This window comes from Heterodontus francisci, chromosome 2 (genome assembly GCF_036365525.1).
Source record: "Heterodontus francisci isolate sHetFra1 chromosome 2, sHetFra1.hap1, whole genome shotgun sequence".
Classification (NCBI taxonomy): domain Eukaryota; kingdom Metazoa; phylum Chordata; class Chondrichthyes; order Heterodontiformes; family Heterodontidae; genus Heterodontus; species Heterodontus francisci.
The window spans coordinates 204,276,864-204,292,765 of NC_090372.1; the positions used below are offsets into that span (position 1 = coordinate 204,276,864).

The following is a 15,902-nucleotide window of genomic DNA, read 5'->3' on the forward strand; positions in this document are numbered from 1 at the left end:
ATATATAAATGAAGTGTACATACATTTTACTATAAAGCCTATAAAGTAATTATCCTGAGGTTGAACTCTGATTTAGTCACATCGTGATGCACTGCGAAGAGCAAGCAACATCACTATAATGGATCTGTGAAAATTCTCGATTGCCATTTCGGTCTTTGAAAAATCAGTGGAAAACAATGAAAACTATTTCCTAAAAAAAAAACCCCAAAAAATATTTTGGGAATTACATCAGAGTGAACAGGCCATCAATGAGGGACTGGGTGTCACTATCCTTTTACTTCTGGATTACAATCCAAATAGAGAGATGAATCGGGGATTGTTGCGGGGTTGGGGGGGCGGCAGCAGGAGAAAGTGTTGCTGCCAGAGCAGAACAATGCTATTACTATAACAATTTACTTACCCATTTTAAGAACTTTGGAGTTCATTATGAGTTTAACGTGCTCTTCATTCATTCTGGTCAATTTTGCAATTCTGGACATGGAAAGCAATTTTCATAGAAAAATAGGATAAATACAAAATAAAAATATTCTCTAACTGCCCAAATGTAAACAGCATAAAATAATGTACTCCAATGTTAGCTTAAAGTCCATTTATTGAAACCTGTAATTTGCATTGTGAAGTATAACATTTACATTAGTGATGGGCAATAAATGCTGGCCTTGCTAGCAATGTCCATATCCAGAAAATGAATTTTCTTTTTACATTACATTAATATTGAAGTAAAAATGGAAATATTCAATACCTGCATCAAGCAGATAAGAGATTTAAAATGAAAGCTATCTTCTGAATGGTTTTAGGAAACCAACAGATGTGTACGGCAGGAAATTATTTATAATTAGGGCCCTACCAAATTCATGATCAAATATTTTTAAGAATAGTGAATTTCTCGATTTCATACATTTAAGCTGTAAATTTCACGGTTTACCAAGCCATGAAAATGATTGATTTTAAAATCAAAAAGGTCAAGCACTTTCTGGTTTTAAATGGCATTTATTGTATACTCAGTCTATTGTAAAAAGCAGACTATAAAAACAGGTCACATTCTTCACTCACTGAAGTCAGTGGCTAAATGTGAGCATGGAACAACCTGCAACTGTCCTTCTTCATTCCCTATCTCTGCGTTGTGAACACCTATCAGTATTTAGACACGACTCTCTCCATGTCCAAAGTTTACTGGAATTGTGCTCACAATGTAGCAAAAACCTTCGGTAGGTAGCCCTGTCATAGTTTATTTGCACTTGGCAGACAGCCACCATTTTGCACATTACGTTGAATGAATTCCTGCAGCTTTGGGTGATCAAGTTTTTCCCAATGGTATGTTGGCACTTACAAAAGCATCCGCAAGTTCCATTGTAAACAACTGACAATTTTCTGAGCTCTTGTCGATTTCTTAAAGAGAAGAATTTTTTTTTTTTGTGGGTTCGTTTTCCAGCAGTGCTGCGTCAGATGCTCTTTCTTCTGCGAAGGCTTTCAGAAGTGGCGCTAAACCATTGCCTGCCATGTGTGACCCAATGAAACACTGCAGCGTGTGCACAACAGTATCCCATCAGCATGCAGAATTTGGAAGCCAAGTTCCTTCACTTGATGTGCTGCAGTAGCAGCCATTTTTGATTTACTCATTCTGGCACTCTCACCTGCCAATACTTGAGCCTGCTCTCAAAACTACACCATACGCCCTCCCTCATCTGCCAGTGATTTAAGTTTGTGACAATCATGAAAATGTGTGATGTTTGCAAAATGGTAGATTTCATAGAGGACCCGAGATTTCACTGTCCAGGATGTATTTTTCACAGCCGTCATTTTGGTAGGGCCCTATTTATAATGCTCTAGTCTAAAATTGATGCAATTGTATAGTAAACAAACTCAATGCAATTCCTCAACACAAAACAGATGTAGGACTTACTCAGATCTTAGATCTCTGGCTGAAATGTTCAGTTTAGTTGTCAACTTTGTTTTCTCTTTCCTCTTTCCCTACAATATTAAAAACAAGGCTGTCTTCAAATAAAAAGTCTATCGTTCTTTGGAGCATAATTCATTTTGAAAACAACTGCAAGCAGTTTCAATCCAATTCCTAATGATTGCAAGTCACCAGCATAAAACTATTGAAATTTTAACACAATTTGCCAATCTCACTTGGGCCACAAGGATAGCTGGTGTGGTCTAAAAAGGTTCTGTTGGCCTAGTCACTTGCACTGGAGGTTGGAATTAGGCATATTGATAAATCAAAGCAAGGAGGAACCTTTTCACTTGGAATGCCTTATACTGGAAAACAATGTCTATCCTTGCAATACAAAACTGGTCTACAATCCAAGAGTTTTTCCCTACTGTTCTGATACAGCAATTGTAGCTCCCACACTAGCCACCTTTCTCAGTAAGAACTGTTAGCAGTTCTGTGTTGAGGTTGTTCCTTAAACTTATTTCATTTATTGCAACCATTTCCCAGCTTTCATTTAGCTCAAGCTGAATGCAGGTCCCAAAAAAAAAAAAGGTCAAAAGCGTAGTGTAGGGTAACTATAAAATATTTTGCCTACACACTGGTTCGGAACCTTTCTTGGAGGACCATTCTGTTCCTGCCCTGAACAACTCAACTAAAAACTTAGTGTGACGTACCCCACTTAATAAAGTGCGGATTTGCAAGTCTCTTAAAAAAAAAATTACAATTAAACAGCACATCCCTAAGTTATTCAGGCATTCATTGCTTTTTAACATTTAAAATGCTGCAAAACAACAATGTGGCAGGCAAATCAAAATTGTGAATTAGACTTTCATTGTCAGAGTCTAGGGGTGGTCCTGCTGAAGTTTACTTGAGATGCTTCCATATTACTATGGCAACAATCTTACTGCCCAAGTGTACATTTACAGCAAAAAGTGTTACTTGAATCAGGATCTTAATGGCATTTTTTGAGTAAAGGTTCTTCAATCAACTGAAGTAATTTAGCAAATGCTGTTCTTGACTTGGACTGAATATGTGGCACTCAAAAGTTAGATTTTTTTTTCAGGTCACAGCTCATTAATTAGTTGCTCAATTAAAAAGAAAGTCACTTACATGACTGGTATAATTGATGCGGATTGTTGCAAGTCCAGTGTCCTCAAATGTCTTTTTAGCACTCAGGCCTTGCAGTGAATTACATCTCAAACTTTCAAGGACACTTTCCACCACACCCAAATCAATGCACAACTGTAATGCATATTTCTCACCCAGAATCTTCATTGGATAAAAAAGAAAAGTAAAGATTATTTTTGTTTTTTTAAAATCACTTTATTCACATCGATACTTGACTAGATAAATAAATGCACAACCTAACTAAGTGTAGACCAGTGATTAACCAAAGCAGAGCTGCCAAACAAGGGACAAAGTGATTTTCTGGAATGATTGTTGCATGTTCCTAGTATGCATCACCTGAATTACTGCATTGAACAACTTTAACAAGATTTTTGCTAAGTAGCAGAACCAAAGCCATTTTGATCAATTTTGTACACCACATAGCCCAAAACGTTTAAACACAAACAAGATACGGGTAAAGGCATTAGAGTCAAATCTTTTTAATGCATTATCCACCTATTTTCTCTACCAGAAATCACATTTTCTAAAAAGCCACAATTTAAAAACTGCAGTAGCAAATGGGAGAACGTCAATAGAATCTATCCCAGCTTACCCACAAGGCCCCTCGTGTTCAGGTATATGGCTCCAGAAATGCATTTATTGCAGATGCAATTAAATTTAATTTCTTAAGTCCTACTGCTTCATCTTGTATCCAAGCCCTCACTTATAATCTCCAGAATCATACAGCACAGAAGGAAGCCATTCAACCCATCATACTGGTACTATCTTTGGCAAGGTAGCCCTTTCCCCATAGCTGGGAAAAAAATTTCTGAAGTATTTATCTAATTTCCTTTTGAAAGTTACTACTAAATCTGCTTCCACCACTCTTTCAGGTAGTGTGTTCCAGATCGTAACAAGTCACCGTGTTTAAGTTTAGCATCATGTAATTAACCATATTTATTTTAAAACAGTGTCTTTGATGGTGCAAGTTACAGTCCACAACTTTCCTTTGTTTCTCTGCAGTTATAAAAAAAATATAGAAAACCGATGTCTGTCAGGGCAGATATTACAATGGACGAAAGCTCATAAATGTTAACTTTTGTGAAGTAGTAACTTGGATGTACTGAAATTCACTCCGAAAACAGGCAATGATTAAACGCAATGGGGGCTGAATCAATTTGTTCTATAAAGCAATATTTATGTCCAGACAATATATTATAGTTTGATTTTACTTAACACTTGGCTACCTAAGTTTTGTATTTTTATTGCTCGGCTCTTTGAAATTTTTCCATCTTCAACTGCTGGGAGCTTACTGAATAGCTATTAGGCTTAAATTAACAGTTAAATTCATTTCATTTTTGTCTCCTCCCCTGAAGTGCACAGTGAATCTATGAGCTATTGCTAGGTTCTTGCCCATAATACTTTGTAAACTCGCCTGCAGGTATTCCTGAAGCGAAAATGCTTATTTTGATGATATGGCGATAGTGTTTATAAAAATAAAAATCACTAATTTCCTTGATCTATTTTTGGAGGATTGAAATGGTTAGGCAAGGCTTTAACAAATAGTCCCTTGATTTTTTTCCTACCACTATTCCATCACTTTTTAAAACTGACATCCACTGACTACTTAAAAGTACCTTGGATGATCGGAGAAACCAACGTATTTTCTGTATTCAAGTTAAGTTGGCCCAATGTTAGAACCTTTTTTCAAAGCAGTTACAACATGAATTTCACATAGCAAGAATATTTGCCCTGGTTCCTTCAGTGCTTTCCCTTTCTGGGGATTGGGGTGGTGGCTTTATTAGAATACACACCACTTAAAGCCAGATTTCCAAACAGATTGCCAATTGGAATAGCTAAGACAGCATCTTTAGGCTGTGGAATCTAATAAGCCTAAAGAGAGAGGAAGGATACTATGGAGAGCTTAACTTATTAAAAGGAGGAAGCCCATATTTAACTCAAGATAAAAATCTGGATGCACTGCCAGTTATTGCATAGTGCACATCTTTCTTGCAATAGCAATTTATCTTGTACCATACTTTTAGCTCTGGTGCAGCATCTTTATTTTCAGCCGTGTAAGGAGGCTCCCAAAGTTTGACCTTTTCATTCTCGAGCAGCGACCTAACTTGGTCCTGAATCACATTCTCTGGTGGGCCATCAGTCGCCATTCTTCTGAGGGAGAGGAAAGTTGCAAAATAAAAACCCAATTAAAAGATTGTATTGCAACTCGACAACCAACACTTACATAAAAATAAAAAGACTGTTTAAATCAAAGACTGTGCAAGGTTGGAGGAAAGAAAAGGGTGAAAATTCCTACCATTATTCAACCTCTACTCACCAGTGATTAAATCAAAAAGTTCAGGACTAAGACAGCATAAAATAGGGACTGAACACAGGCATTAAAAAAAAGTTAAAGCTAGCAATTAAATTAGTTTCAGACACAATTTACCAATATTTAACAGACAAGCTAGTAAAGTTAATTTTAAAAGGAGTATTATATACATTTTAAACAGTGCTTTTGGAAGGGAAGAGCACTAATATTTCCATGTGTATGTGCTTAAAAATTATGCATAGAAGATGAATCCTTTCTATTCCGAAAATGTAAATCTCTTGTAGATTTGCATTTCCACAGTAAAGCAGCATAGATAACTGGAGAAAAAAATTTGATCAGCCTCACCAATGCAAATATCACATGCTCTTCACAGGGAGGGAGAGCATTTGGGCTCATCATATGTGGGTGCTGCAGATTTCAAAATTAAGGTTTCTATTCACTTTTTTGAAACTGAAAGCTGCACAAAAAGTCATTTGATTACATTATTGGTCATTATGAACAACAATAGTAAACACTCTCTCCTCTCTCTCCCCTTTCTTCCCCACCCCCCCACAAATACAAAAGCAAAATACTGCAGATGCTGGTCATCTGAAATACAAAGCAGAAAATGCTGGAAATACTTAAGCAGGTCAGACAGCATCTGTGGAGAAAGAAACAGTTAACATTTCAGACCTTTCATCAGAACGTTTTTCTCCCCCCTATAGTTGTCCAACTCATGTGGCATTAAAGAAAAGGCTGGTCACGGATTGTCAGTTTTAGCATTCTCATTCATGGGTCTCACTGGCAAGAAAAAAAAATGACAAGCAGTGGTCTCCAGGAAATCACAATGCATGCTGCCACAATATGCTAAAAAAAATGGCCCACAGTACTTCCAGGCATAAGTCACACTCCCAGGTAGCCTGTGAGAAATATTTGCAGCTTTTAACTTGGCACCATCATTGATAGCATGTAAGCAAACTCACACCGTACTATTCTAATCACTGCTTAAGTTGCTTTGTTCTAGTACTCCAATGTCTGCATTAAACAAAAGAAAAAGTACATTCTTTGCAAACCTTCCAAACTCCACACTCATGACACTGATAGAAGGGACTGCATTAATCCTCAAACTACTCTACTCGCTTTTAATTTTTTCCTACTATCCTGACTTGCTATGGTACAAGTTTGCAGCAGCAAGTCACCATTCTTCATGAGCCCAGGCAGTAAATGCTGAAAGGATATTTGCCTGCAAAGGCAGCGCAAGAAAGCTTGGTCCCATCCATTTACAGGATTTACACGTGTAACTTTTTCAGCAGGGATGTCCCTGGATAAAAGATTGGCTAGCCAACAGGAAACAGTAGGCATAAATGGGTCCTTTTCTGGTTGGCAAGTTGGAACGAGTGGTGCGTCACTGGGATCAGTGCTGAGGCCTCAGTATTTTGCAATTTATATAAATGACTTGGATGAAGGGAACGAAGGTATGTTGCTATATTTGCCGATGGCAAAGACAGGTAGGAAGGCAAGTTGTGAAGAGGACATAAGGAGGCTACAAAAGGGACACAGGTTGAATGGGCAAAGATCTGGCACATGGAGTATAATGTGGGAAAATGTGAAATTGTCCATTTTGGCAGTAAGTAAAAAGCATATTATCTAAATGGAGAGAAATTGCAGAGGGATCTGGGTGTCCTAGTGCATGAATCACCAAAGGTTAATATGCAGGTAGAGTCAGAGGGTCAGTTTTACAGCACAGAAACAGGCCCTTCGGCCCAACACACCCTCGCCAACCATCAAGCAAACATACAATCAAATCCCATTTCAGTAAGGCTTTTGATAAAGTCCCGCATGGGAGATTGGTTAAGAAGGTAAGAGCCCATGGGATCCAGGGAAATTTGGCAAATTGGATCCAAAATTGGCTTAGTGGCAGGAGGCAGAGGGTTAGGGTCAAAGGTTGTTTTTGCGAACGGAAGACTGTGACCAGTGGGGTAGCGCAGGGATCGGTGCTGGGACCCTTACTGGAAAGCTAATAGAAAACTCTATCTATTGCAAGGGGAACTGAATACAAAAGTAGAAGGTTATGCTTCAGTTATACAGCACATTGGTGAGACCACTTCTGGAGTACTGCGTACAGTATCGGTCTCTAATTAAAGGAGGATGTAAATGCGCTGGAAGCAGTTCAGAAGGTTTACTAGACTAATATCTGGAATGGGTGGATTGTCTTATGAGGAAAGATTGGACAGGCTAGGTTTGTATCTGCTGGAGTTTAGAAGAGTAAGAGGAGACTTGATTGAAACAAACAAAATCCTGAAGGGTCTGGATAGGGTGGATGTGGATAGGATATTTCCTCTTATGGGAGAATATAGAACCAGGGATCACTGTTTAAAAATAAGGGGTCACCTATTGAAGACAGATAAGGAGAATTTTTTCCCCCCCAGAGGATTGAGTGTCTTTGGAACTCTTCCTCAAAAGGCAGTGGAAGTACGGTCTTTGAATATTTTTAAGGCAGAGATAGATTCTCGATAAGCAAGGGGTGAAAGATCATCGGGGTAGGCGAGAATGTGGAGTTAAGATTACAATCAGATCAGCCATGATCTTGTTGAATGGTGAAGCAGGCTTGAGGGGCCGACTCCTGCTCCTGATTTGCATGTTTGTAGTACCAAGAATCTCGTACTGCCACCTGAGCGAATCACAATCGTTACAGTGCAGAAGGCGGCCAGTCCATTGAGTTCACACCAGCTCGTCAAAAGAGCAATTCATTTAGTGCCATTCTACTGTCTCCCATAACCCTGCACATTCTTCCTTCTCATAACAGTCTAAATTCTCTTTTGAATGCTTCAATTGAACCTGCCTCCACCACATCCTCAGGCAGTGCATTCCAGACCTAACCACTTGCTGCGTGAAAAGGTTTTTCCTCATGTCACTTTTGCTGCTCTTACCAATTACTTTAAATCTGTGCCCTCTCGTTCTCAATCCTTTCACAAGTGGAAACAGTTTCTCCCTATCCACTCTGTTCAGACCCCTCATGATTTTGAATATCTCTATCACTTCTCAGCTTCCTCATCTCCAAGGGAAAAAAAAAGTCACAACTTCTCCAATCTATCTTCATAAGTTCTTTATCCCTAGAATCATTCTCATGAATTTTCTGTACTCTCTCCAATGCCTTTCCTGGACGCCGCACTTTAGAACTGGACGCAATACTCCAGCTGAGGCCAAACTAATGTCTTATACAAGTTCAACTTAACTTCCTTGCTCTTGCACTCTATGCCCCTATTAAATAAAGCCCAGTGTACTGTATGCTTTATTAATTGCTCACAACCTGTCCTTCCACCTTCAAGGACTTAGGCACATACACATCCAGGTCCTTCTGCTCCTGCACCCACTTTAGTTGTACCCTTTATTTTATATTGTCTCTCCCATGTTCTCCCTACCAAAATAAATCAAATCACATTTCTCTGCATTGACCTTCACCTGCCACCTGTCCACTCAGTTAACTGAGCACTGACCACATATAGAACCGGAGAATCTCTGGTCCATACCACTTAGTTATACAAACAACTTAACCAAATCATTTACGAGGTCAGTTATAGTAGAGCCCACGAGCTGATCTGGAGCACTGAACTTGCTGGGGTTAAAAGAATACCCAGCCTTGGCTCCATGGTGAGTTTCCATTGGGATAGAAAAGTTTTCTTTTAAACCCTAACTTTTGCTTTCTATAAAAATATAGAAAAAGTAGATAATTAATTTGTACAAGTATTCTAACTTTCCTCTTTTAGGAATTTTTTTTTTTAGTACAGTCTGTCATGGAAATAAATTTGTTACCTATTAAGGCAATACACAAGACCACAAATTATACAGTACTGGATACCAAAAGCTAGGGATTTCCAACTGCTAAAATCAGCATGATCTCATACTTGAGAAACAGGAAGTACATGCGAAAAGATAATTCCCCCAGCCTCTAGCTCCAGAACATTCCCACACCCAAGGTAGTCCCTACCTTTACCATTAGTCATCTGCGATACTTACTGTAAGCAAGAGGAAGTCATCTGAATTGTTTAATAGGCAAAATTTAAAAAGAAAAAGAAAACTTTCTCAACTATATACTCACTTTACTGGTGATTGCCACACAGCCACTGTACCTATAAAGTGTGCAGATTTCATTTAGCTTTACAGGAAAATGGAGGCTATTTTCAAAATAAACTCAAGCTTCCTCCAACCCTAAGCAGTTAAATGAAACTGAAAATACTTTAAATTTTCTAAATATATAATCACTAAGAATTTAAGACTTGACGATAGCCCATTATCAGCAGTCAAATACCTGTGAGGGCATGGAACTAAAGAACTATATGAAGAGTCTATTGTCAATTCTCAACTATTTCGTTTTATAGCAATGCTATTATTGCACCAATCAATCATGGATTATCTAAGGTTCTTGTTATAAACTAATCTCCTTCTATAGTCTGAAGCATTCCTCCATGCACTCTTACATGCATCCATTTCAGAGGTCTGTATGGAACAAATGCTCTAACTGATGCAATATCAGTAAAGAAATCTCCACTACCCTCACTCGCTAGAGCAGTAGTCATGCAGAGACTAACCAACAAGATTGCCATTTTTCTTGCCTTCTGCTGAAACATTCTCTAGAAAGTAAGAAGGTGAATAACAGAACTGGCAAGACAGGTGATGAAGAAATTCCATATACTAATACGTTGCTGTCTAGTTACCTTCTAAACATAAGGTTCAGTAACATTAAGAATAAAGGAAAATTTACTCAAATTTCAACCTATGCAAGGTGAATGATACCCACTGGTAATCCCAAAATTTAAATTATATAAACAACTGACTCAGGAGATCAAGTAATAAAAGGAAACACCATGGAAAGATTTTCAGCACAGAAGGCAGCCATTCGGCCCATTGCGTCCTTGCCAACTGAGAGAATGTAGTCTAATCCCATTTTAGAGCTCGGTCTGTCGCAGTGTAGGTTACAGCACTTCAAGTGCATATCCAAGTGCTTTTTAAAAAAAAAATATGATAACTGTTTCTGCCTCTACCACCCTTTCAGGCAGGGAGTTCCAGAACCCCAACACCTGTTGGGTGAAAAAATGTTTCCCCCTCAACTCTCCTATAATCCCATCACCAAAATTACTCTAAATTTATGTCCCCTGGTTTTTGACCTTTCTGCTAACAGAAATAGGTCCTTCCTATCCATTCTAAGGCCCTCAACTGTATATGCCTCAAATTAAATCTTCTCAGCCTCCACTTCCAAAGAAAACAACCCCAACCTATCTAATCTTTCCTCATAGCTAAATTCTCCATTCCTGGCAATATCCTTGTAAATTTCTTCTGTACCCTTCCTGTGATCACATCCTACCTATAATGCAGTGACCAGAACTGCACGCTTATCTCTAGCTGCAGTCTAATTAATGCTGGTGTACAGTTCTAGCATAACCTCCCTGCTCTTATGCTGTAGAGCAGTTTCCCGTATGCTTTCTTGACCATCCCATCTACTTGTCCTGCTATCTTCAGGGACTTGTAGACAAGCACTCCAAAGTCCTTCTGTTCCTCTACAGCTTCCAGAATTCTACCTATTATGTATGCCCTTGCCTTGTTTGTTCTTCCCAGTTCTCTGGATTGAATTCCATTTGCCATTTTTCTGTGCACCTTACCAGTCCACTGATATTTTCCTGCAGTCTACAGCTTTCTGCCTCACCAATCACACTGCCAATTTTTGTATCATCTGCAAACTTCTTAAATCATGCCCCCTACATTCAAATCTACATCAATGATATATGCCATAGTGCTACAGAACCCCAATGGAAACAGCTTCCCAGTCACAAAAACACCCTTTGACCGTAACCCTTTGCTTCCTGCCACTGAGCCAATTTAGGATCCAACTTGCCACTTTCCCTTGGATCCCACGAGCCTTTATTAATCAGTGTGTCATGTCAAAACTTTTGCCAAAATTCACAGGAACTATATCAAACTGCCTCATTGGAATTTTTTGAGAAAGTACCAAGGAGGGACACAATCAAGTTAGCCAGACAGGACCTTCCCTTAATAAATCTGTGATCACCTTTGATTAATCCATGGCTCTTTAAATGACAATTTATACTCAGAATTTTTTCCAATAATTTGCCCACCATCATGGTTTGGCTGACTGGTCTGTCATTACTTGGGCTATTCCTACCTCCTTTCTTAACCATTGGCCCAAGATTAGCAGTCCCCCAGTACCACGCCTGCTTGCTCCCCTTTGCAATCAGAGTATATTTCACTCAGGCCTGGTGGTTTATCCACTTTCAATGATGCTAAACCCATTAATATTCTTCTCTTACTATGAGTATTTCATCCAATATTTCACACTCCTCCTCAACTACAAGGTCTGTTTTGCCCCACCCTTGTGAAAATAGACAGAAAAAATTCATTAAGAATCATGCCCACATCTTGCACCTCAATACACAAGTCACCTTTTTGGTCTCTAATCAGCCCTACTCTTTTCTTAGTTATCTTCTTGCTCTTTATGTATTTATAAAACATCTATGGGTTTTCTTTGCCTACACTACAATCTCGCTGGGGCCTTTCCTGGAGTTTTAGGGCGGCACAGTGGTTAGCACCGCAGCCTCAGAGCTCCAGCGACCCAGGTTCAGTTCTGGGTGCTGCCCGTGCAGAGTTTGCAAGTTCTCCCTGTGACTGCGTGGGTTTCCGCCAGGTGTTCCGGTTTCCTCCCACAGCCAGAGACTTGCAGGTTGATAGGTAAATTGGCCATTGTAAATTGCCCCTAGTGTAGGTAGGTGGTAGAATTGAGGGAAGGTGGGGATGTTGTAGAGAATATGGGATTAATGTAGGATTAGTATAAATGGGTGGTTGATGGTCGGCACAGACTCAGCGGGCTGAAGGGCCTGTTTATATATATATATATATCACACACACACACACACTATATATACATATATATACATACATACATACACACAACACTGACCAACGGAAGCAAATGAACCACTGGGTCTAGCACTACCAAGAACTATACTCCAGGGAAAGTATTGTCACTGATACTGCCCTCAATGCAGTCCAGTCTCTGCCAGTCATGGATGAGCTGGATGAACAGCCAACAAAATCAGAACTCATTGATGCCATTGATTCTCTAGCCAGTGGAAAAGCCCCTGAAAAGGACAGCATTACCCCTGAAATAATCAAGACTGCCAAGCCTGCTATACTCTCAGCATTCCACGAACTGCTTTGTCTGTGCTAGGATGAAGGAGCAGTACCACAGGACATGCACGATGCCAATATCATCACCCTCTATAAGAACAAGGGTGACCGAGGTGACGGCAACAACTACCGTGGAATCTCCCTGCTCAGCATAGTGGGGAAAGTCTTCGCTCAAGTTGTTTTAAACAGACTCCAGAAGCTGGCTGAGCATATCTACTTAAGGATCAGTGCGGCTTTCGAGCAGAGACATCCATCATTGATATGCTGTTCTCCCTTCGCCAGCTACAGGAGAAATGCCGCGACAACAGATGCCTCTCTATGTTGCTTTCATAGATCTCACCAAAGCCTTTGACTGCGTCAGCAGATGTGGTCTCTTCAGACTACTAGCAAAGATCGGATGTCCACCAAAGCTACTAAGTATCATCACCTCATTCCATGACAACATAAAAGGCACAATTCAGCATCGCGGCACCTCATCAGAACCCTTTCCTATCCTGAGTGGCGTGAAACAGGGCTGTGTTCTCACACCTACACTGTTTGGGATCTTCTTTCTGCTGCTCTCACAATCGTTCAAGTCTTAAGAAGGAACTTTCTTCCACACAAGATCAGCCAGCAGGTTGTTCAACCTTTTCCATCTTAGAGCAAAGACCAAAGTACAGAAAGTCCTCATCAGGGAACTCCGCTTTGCTGACGATGCTGCTTTCACATCTCACACTGCGACTTAAGTTATATACAGCCCTGATCAGCTTTTGGAATACTTCTCAATTAGGCACAGAAAACAAAATATTCAAGCATTGGAGGCAGTGCAGAGAGGGGCAACATTAAAACCGCAAAACACTGTGGAGGTTGGAAAGCTCGCTCAGTCGATCTGAAAGCGGTTTCGGTTTCTCTATCCAGATGCTGTCGGTACTGCTGAGCGTTTTACACCATTGACTGGTTTCAGTTTAACAGAGAACTGATGACAAGAATAGAGCGGGAGGGAAGGGGAAATCTCACAGATAGTAGAGAGAATGATTTACTGGCTGCGAACAGATGATGTTGGGTTAATTACCCCTTCCCCCCTCTGCCTCCAGCCGTGGGTTCGGAACTCCAGTCGGTGCGGCTCTCCCACCCGCTGTCCGGGACCACTGTTAGCAGGAAACTGCCGTTATAGACAACAGGAGGAGGCCGCAACCCGGAGAGCAGTTTCCCCACTCCCAATAACCGGACAGACTCAAGCTGCTGGGTATAAAATTAATGACCCGGGCCACTGCTCCTTACCTCACGCCCTCCCACTGCCTATACCGAGAATAGCTCCACCTCAGCGGATGGGATCACCTCAGCACTGCTCCCGTTGTTGTTTTAACCACGTGACCCAAATTACGGAAGCCGACAGGCGATTTAATCAAAGCGGCGGATTTAATAAACTAGCGCCGGGCACCGCCTACCTGACATCATGACGTCACTGCCGCGGCGGTTGGTCGGCTGTTCGCTGCGTCGCGCGCTCCCCAGCCCTCCATTCTTTGGCCCCGCCCCTCCCTTCCTCTCTGGCTACTCACCCTCCGCAGATATCCTGGCCCCGCCCTTCCTCTCTGGCTCCGCCCCTCTTCTCCGGCCGCACAACATTCTCGGACATTCTGGCTCTGCCGACCCTCCAGCAAAGTGTCCTCCAGCGGCTGTCTTCAAAACATTCCAATGGCATTTATATCCGGCGACTGTTGCTGTTAACTGGATGCGCGGAAGAAGGGAGCAGAGTTTTTAAAAATGTATAATGTTAAATAATTTGGCACGCCGTTTCGTGACGTCACTGACTAGCGGTTATTCGGCCGTTGGCAGCAGCTCGGTTAATATCCCTCCACCGACCCACGCCAAGTGCCTCCGAGTCCTCCCCGGTTATCACCCCAACTCAAGCCACGCCCCCCTCCCCCACCGATTCTGGTCACCCCCCTTCTTAAGTACTCCCATCTCGGACGTCTTGACCCCGGCCCCTTGCGGACTTACTGGCTCCGCCCCCCTCCTGGATGTCTTGGCCCCGCCCCTCCCGGACGTGCTGGCCCCGCCCCCTCCCGGACGTTCTCGCTCCGCCCCTCAAAGGGCGTGTTGGCGCTGAGATCTTTCAAAATTTAAATACCTGGGGTAGGCCAGGTTGCAAGAGAGCTGTCCCTTGTGAAAAGCGACACCAGCATTATTCATGTCATCGTTTTTGTGAACCTATAGCTAGGAAATGCAGCAAACAATCCATTTTGGTGGCGTGTCTTCTCTTGGTGCAACTTTGCTCATGGCTGTTAAGACCAATCCTTGAGAGGCAGGTTTTGCCACAAGTGCTGCGCGTGAAGCTGCCAAGTGAAGCTCTGAGTTGTTTTTGACGTTGGCACTTGTTGCCAAGCTGTTGTAGCAACTGGTTGTGGTGGTGGTAGTGCACACGAGTCCACAGGATGTGTCGCCATTTCTGCGGATGCTGGAAATCTGAAATCAAAACAAGAAATGCTGGAACCACTCAGCAGGTCTGGCAGCAACTGTGAAAAGAGAAGCAGAGTTAACATTTCGGGTCAGTGACCCTTCTTCGGAACTAGCAAATATTAGAAATGTCAAAGATTATAAGCAAGTGAGCTGGGGGTGGGGCAAGAGATAACAAAGGAGAAGGTGTAGATTGAACAATAGCTGACCAAGAGGTCATGGAGCAAAGGCAAACAATATGTTAATGGTGTGTTGAAAGACAAAGCATTAGTACAGATAGGGTGTTAACGAACTGAAGATTGAGCAGCAAGTACAAACATGAAAAAAAACAGTGGGTAAGCAAACTGAACAAACTACAATGAAATGAAATAAACAAAAGAAAAAATAATAACAAGAAATGCTGGAACCACTCAGCAGGTCTGGCAGCATCTGTGGAAAGAGAAGCAGAGTTAACGTTTTGGGCGAGCTCGAGGAACAGCATCTCATCTACCGATTAGGCACACTACAACCTGCCGGACTGAACATTGAGTTCAATAATTTCAGAGCATGACAGCCCCCCATTTTACTTTCATTTTTAGTTATTTTTTCTTTTTTGCTTTTTTACATTTTTTACAATCTTTTTGCATTTATTTCATTTCATCTTAGTTTGTTCAGTTTGCTTACCCACTTTTTTTTTCATGTTTGCACTTGTTGCTGTTCAATATTCAGTCTGTTAACACCTTATCTGAACTAATGCTTTGTCTTACAACACACCATTAACATATTTTTGCCTTTGCTCCATGACCTTTTGGTCAGCTATGTGGCCTTGTCCAATCTACACCTTCTTCTTTGGTATCTCTTGCCCCACCCCCACCTCACTTGCTTATAACCTGTGACATTTCTAATATTTGTCAGTTCCGAAGAAGGGTCACT

The 15,902-nt window shown here is 41.2% G+C and overlaps 1 protein-coding gene across 4 annotated transcripts in view; it reads right to left on the minus strand.

Moving 5' to 3' along the window:
* Positions 1 to 14,444, minus strand: part of LOC137350456 (NEDD8 ultimate buster 1-like) — a 30,443-nt gene extending 15,999 nt beyond the window's left edge. Inside the window, exons 1-5 of one of the 4 annotated variants that reach the window (XM_068015110.1) lie at positions 14,093 to 14,444; positions 5,083 to 5,212; positions 3,047 to 3,205; positions 1,904 to 1,971; positions 401 to 471 (exon numbers count right to left, since the gene is read on the minus strand). In XM_068015110.1, the coding sequence (XP_067871211.1) occupies positions 401 to 471; positions 1,904 to 1,971; positions 3,047 to 3,205; positions 5,083 to 5,212; positions 14,093 to 14,235 (571 nt within the window). In that variant the 5' untranslated portion in view covers positions 14,236 to 14,444. Of the gene's footprint in view, positions 1 to 400; positions 472 to 1,903; positions 1,972 to 3,046; positions 3,206 to 5,082; positions 5,216 to 13,814; positions 13,939 to 14,092 lie in introns of those variants that run through there. The other 3 variants (XM_068015104.1, XM_068015125.1, XM_068015116.1) reach the window with 3 other exon arrangements.
* Positions 14,445 to 15,902: the final 1,458 nt, after the last annotated feature.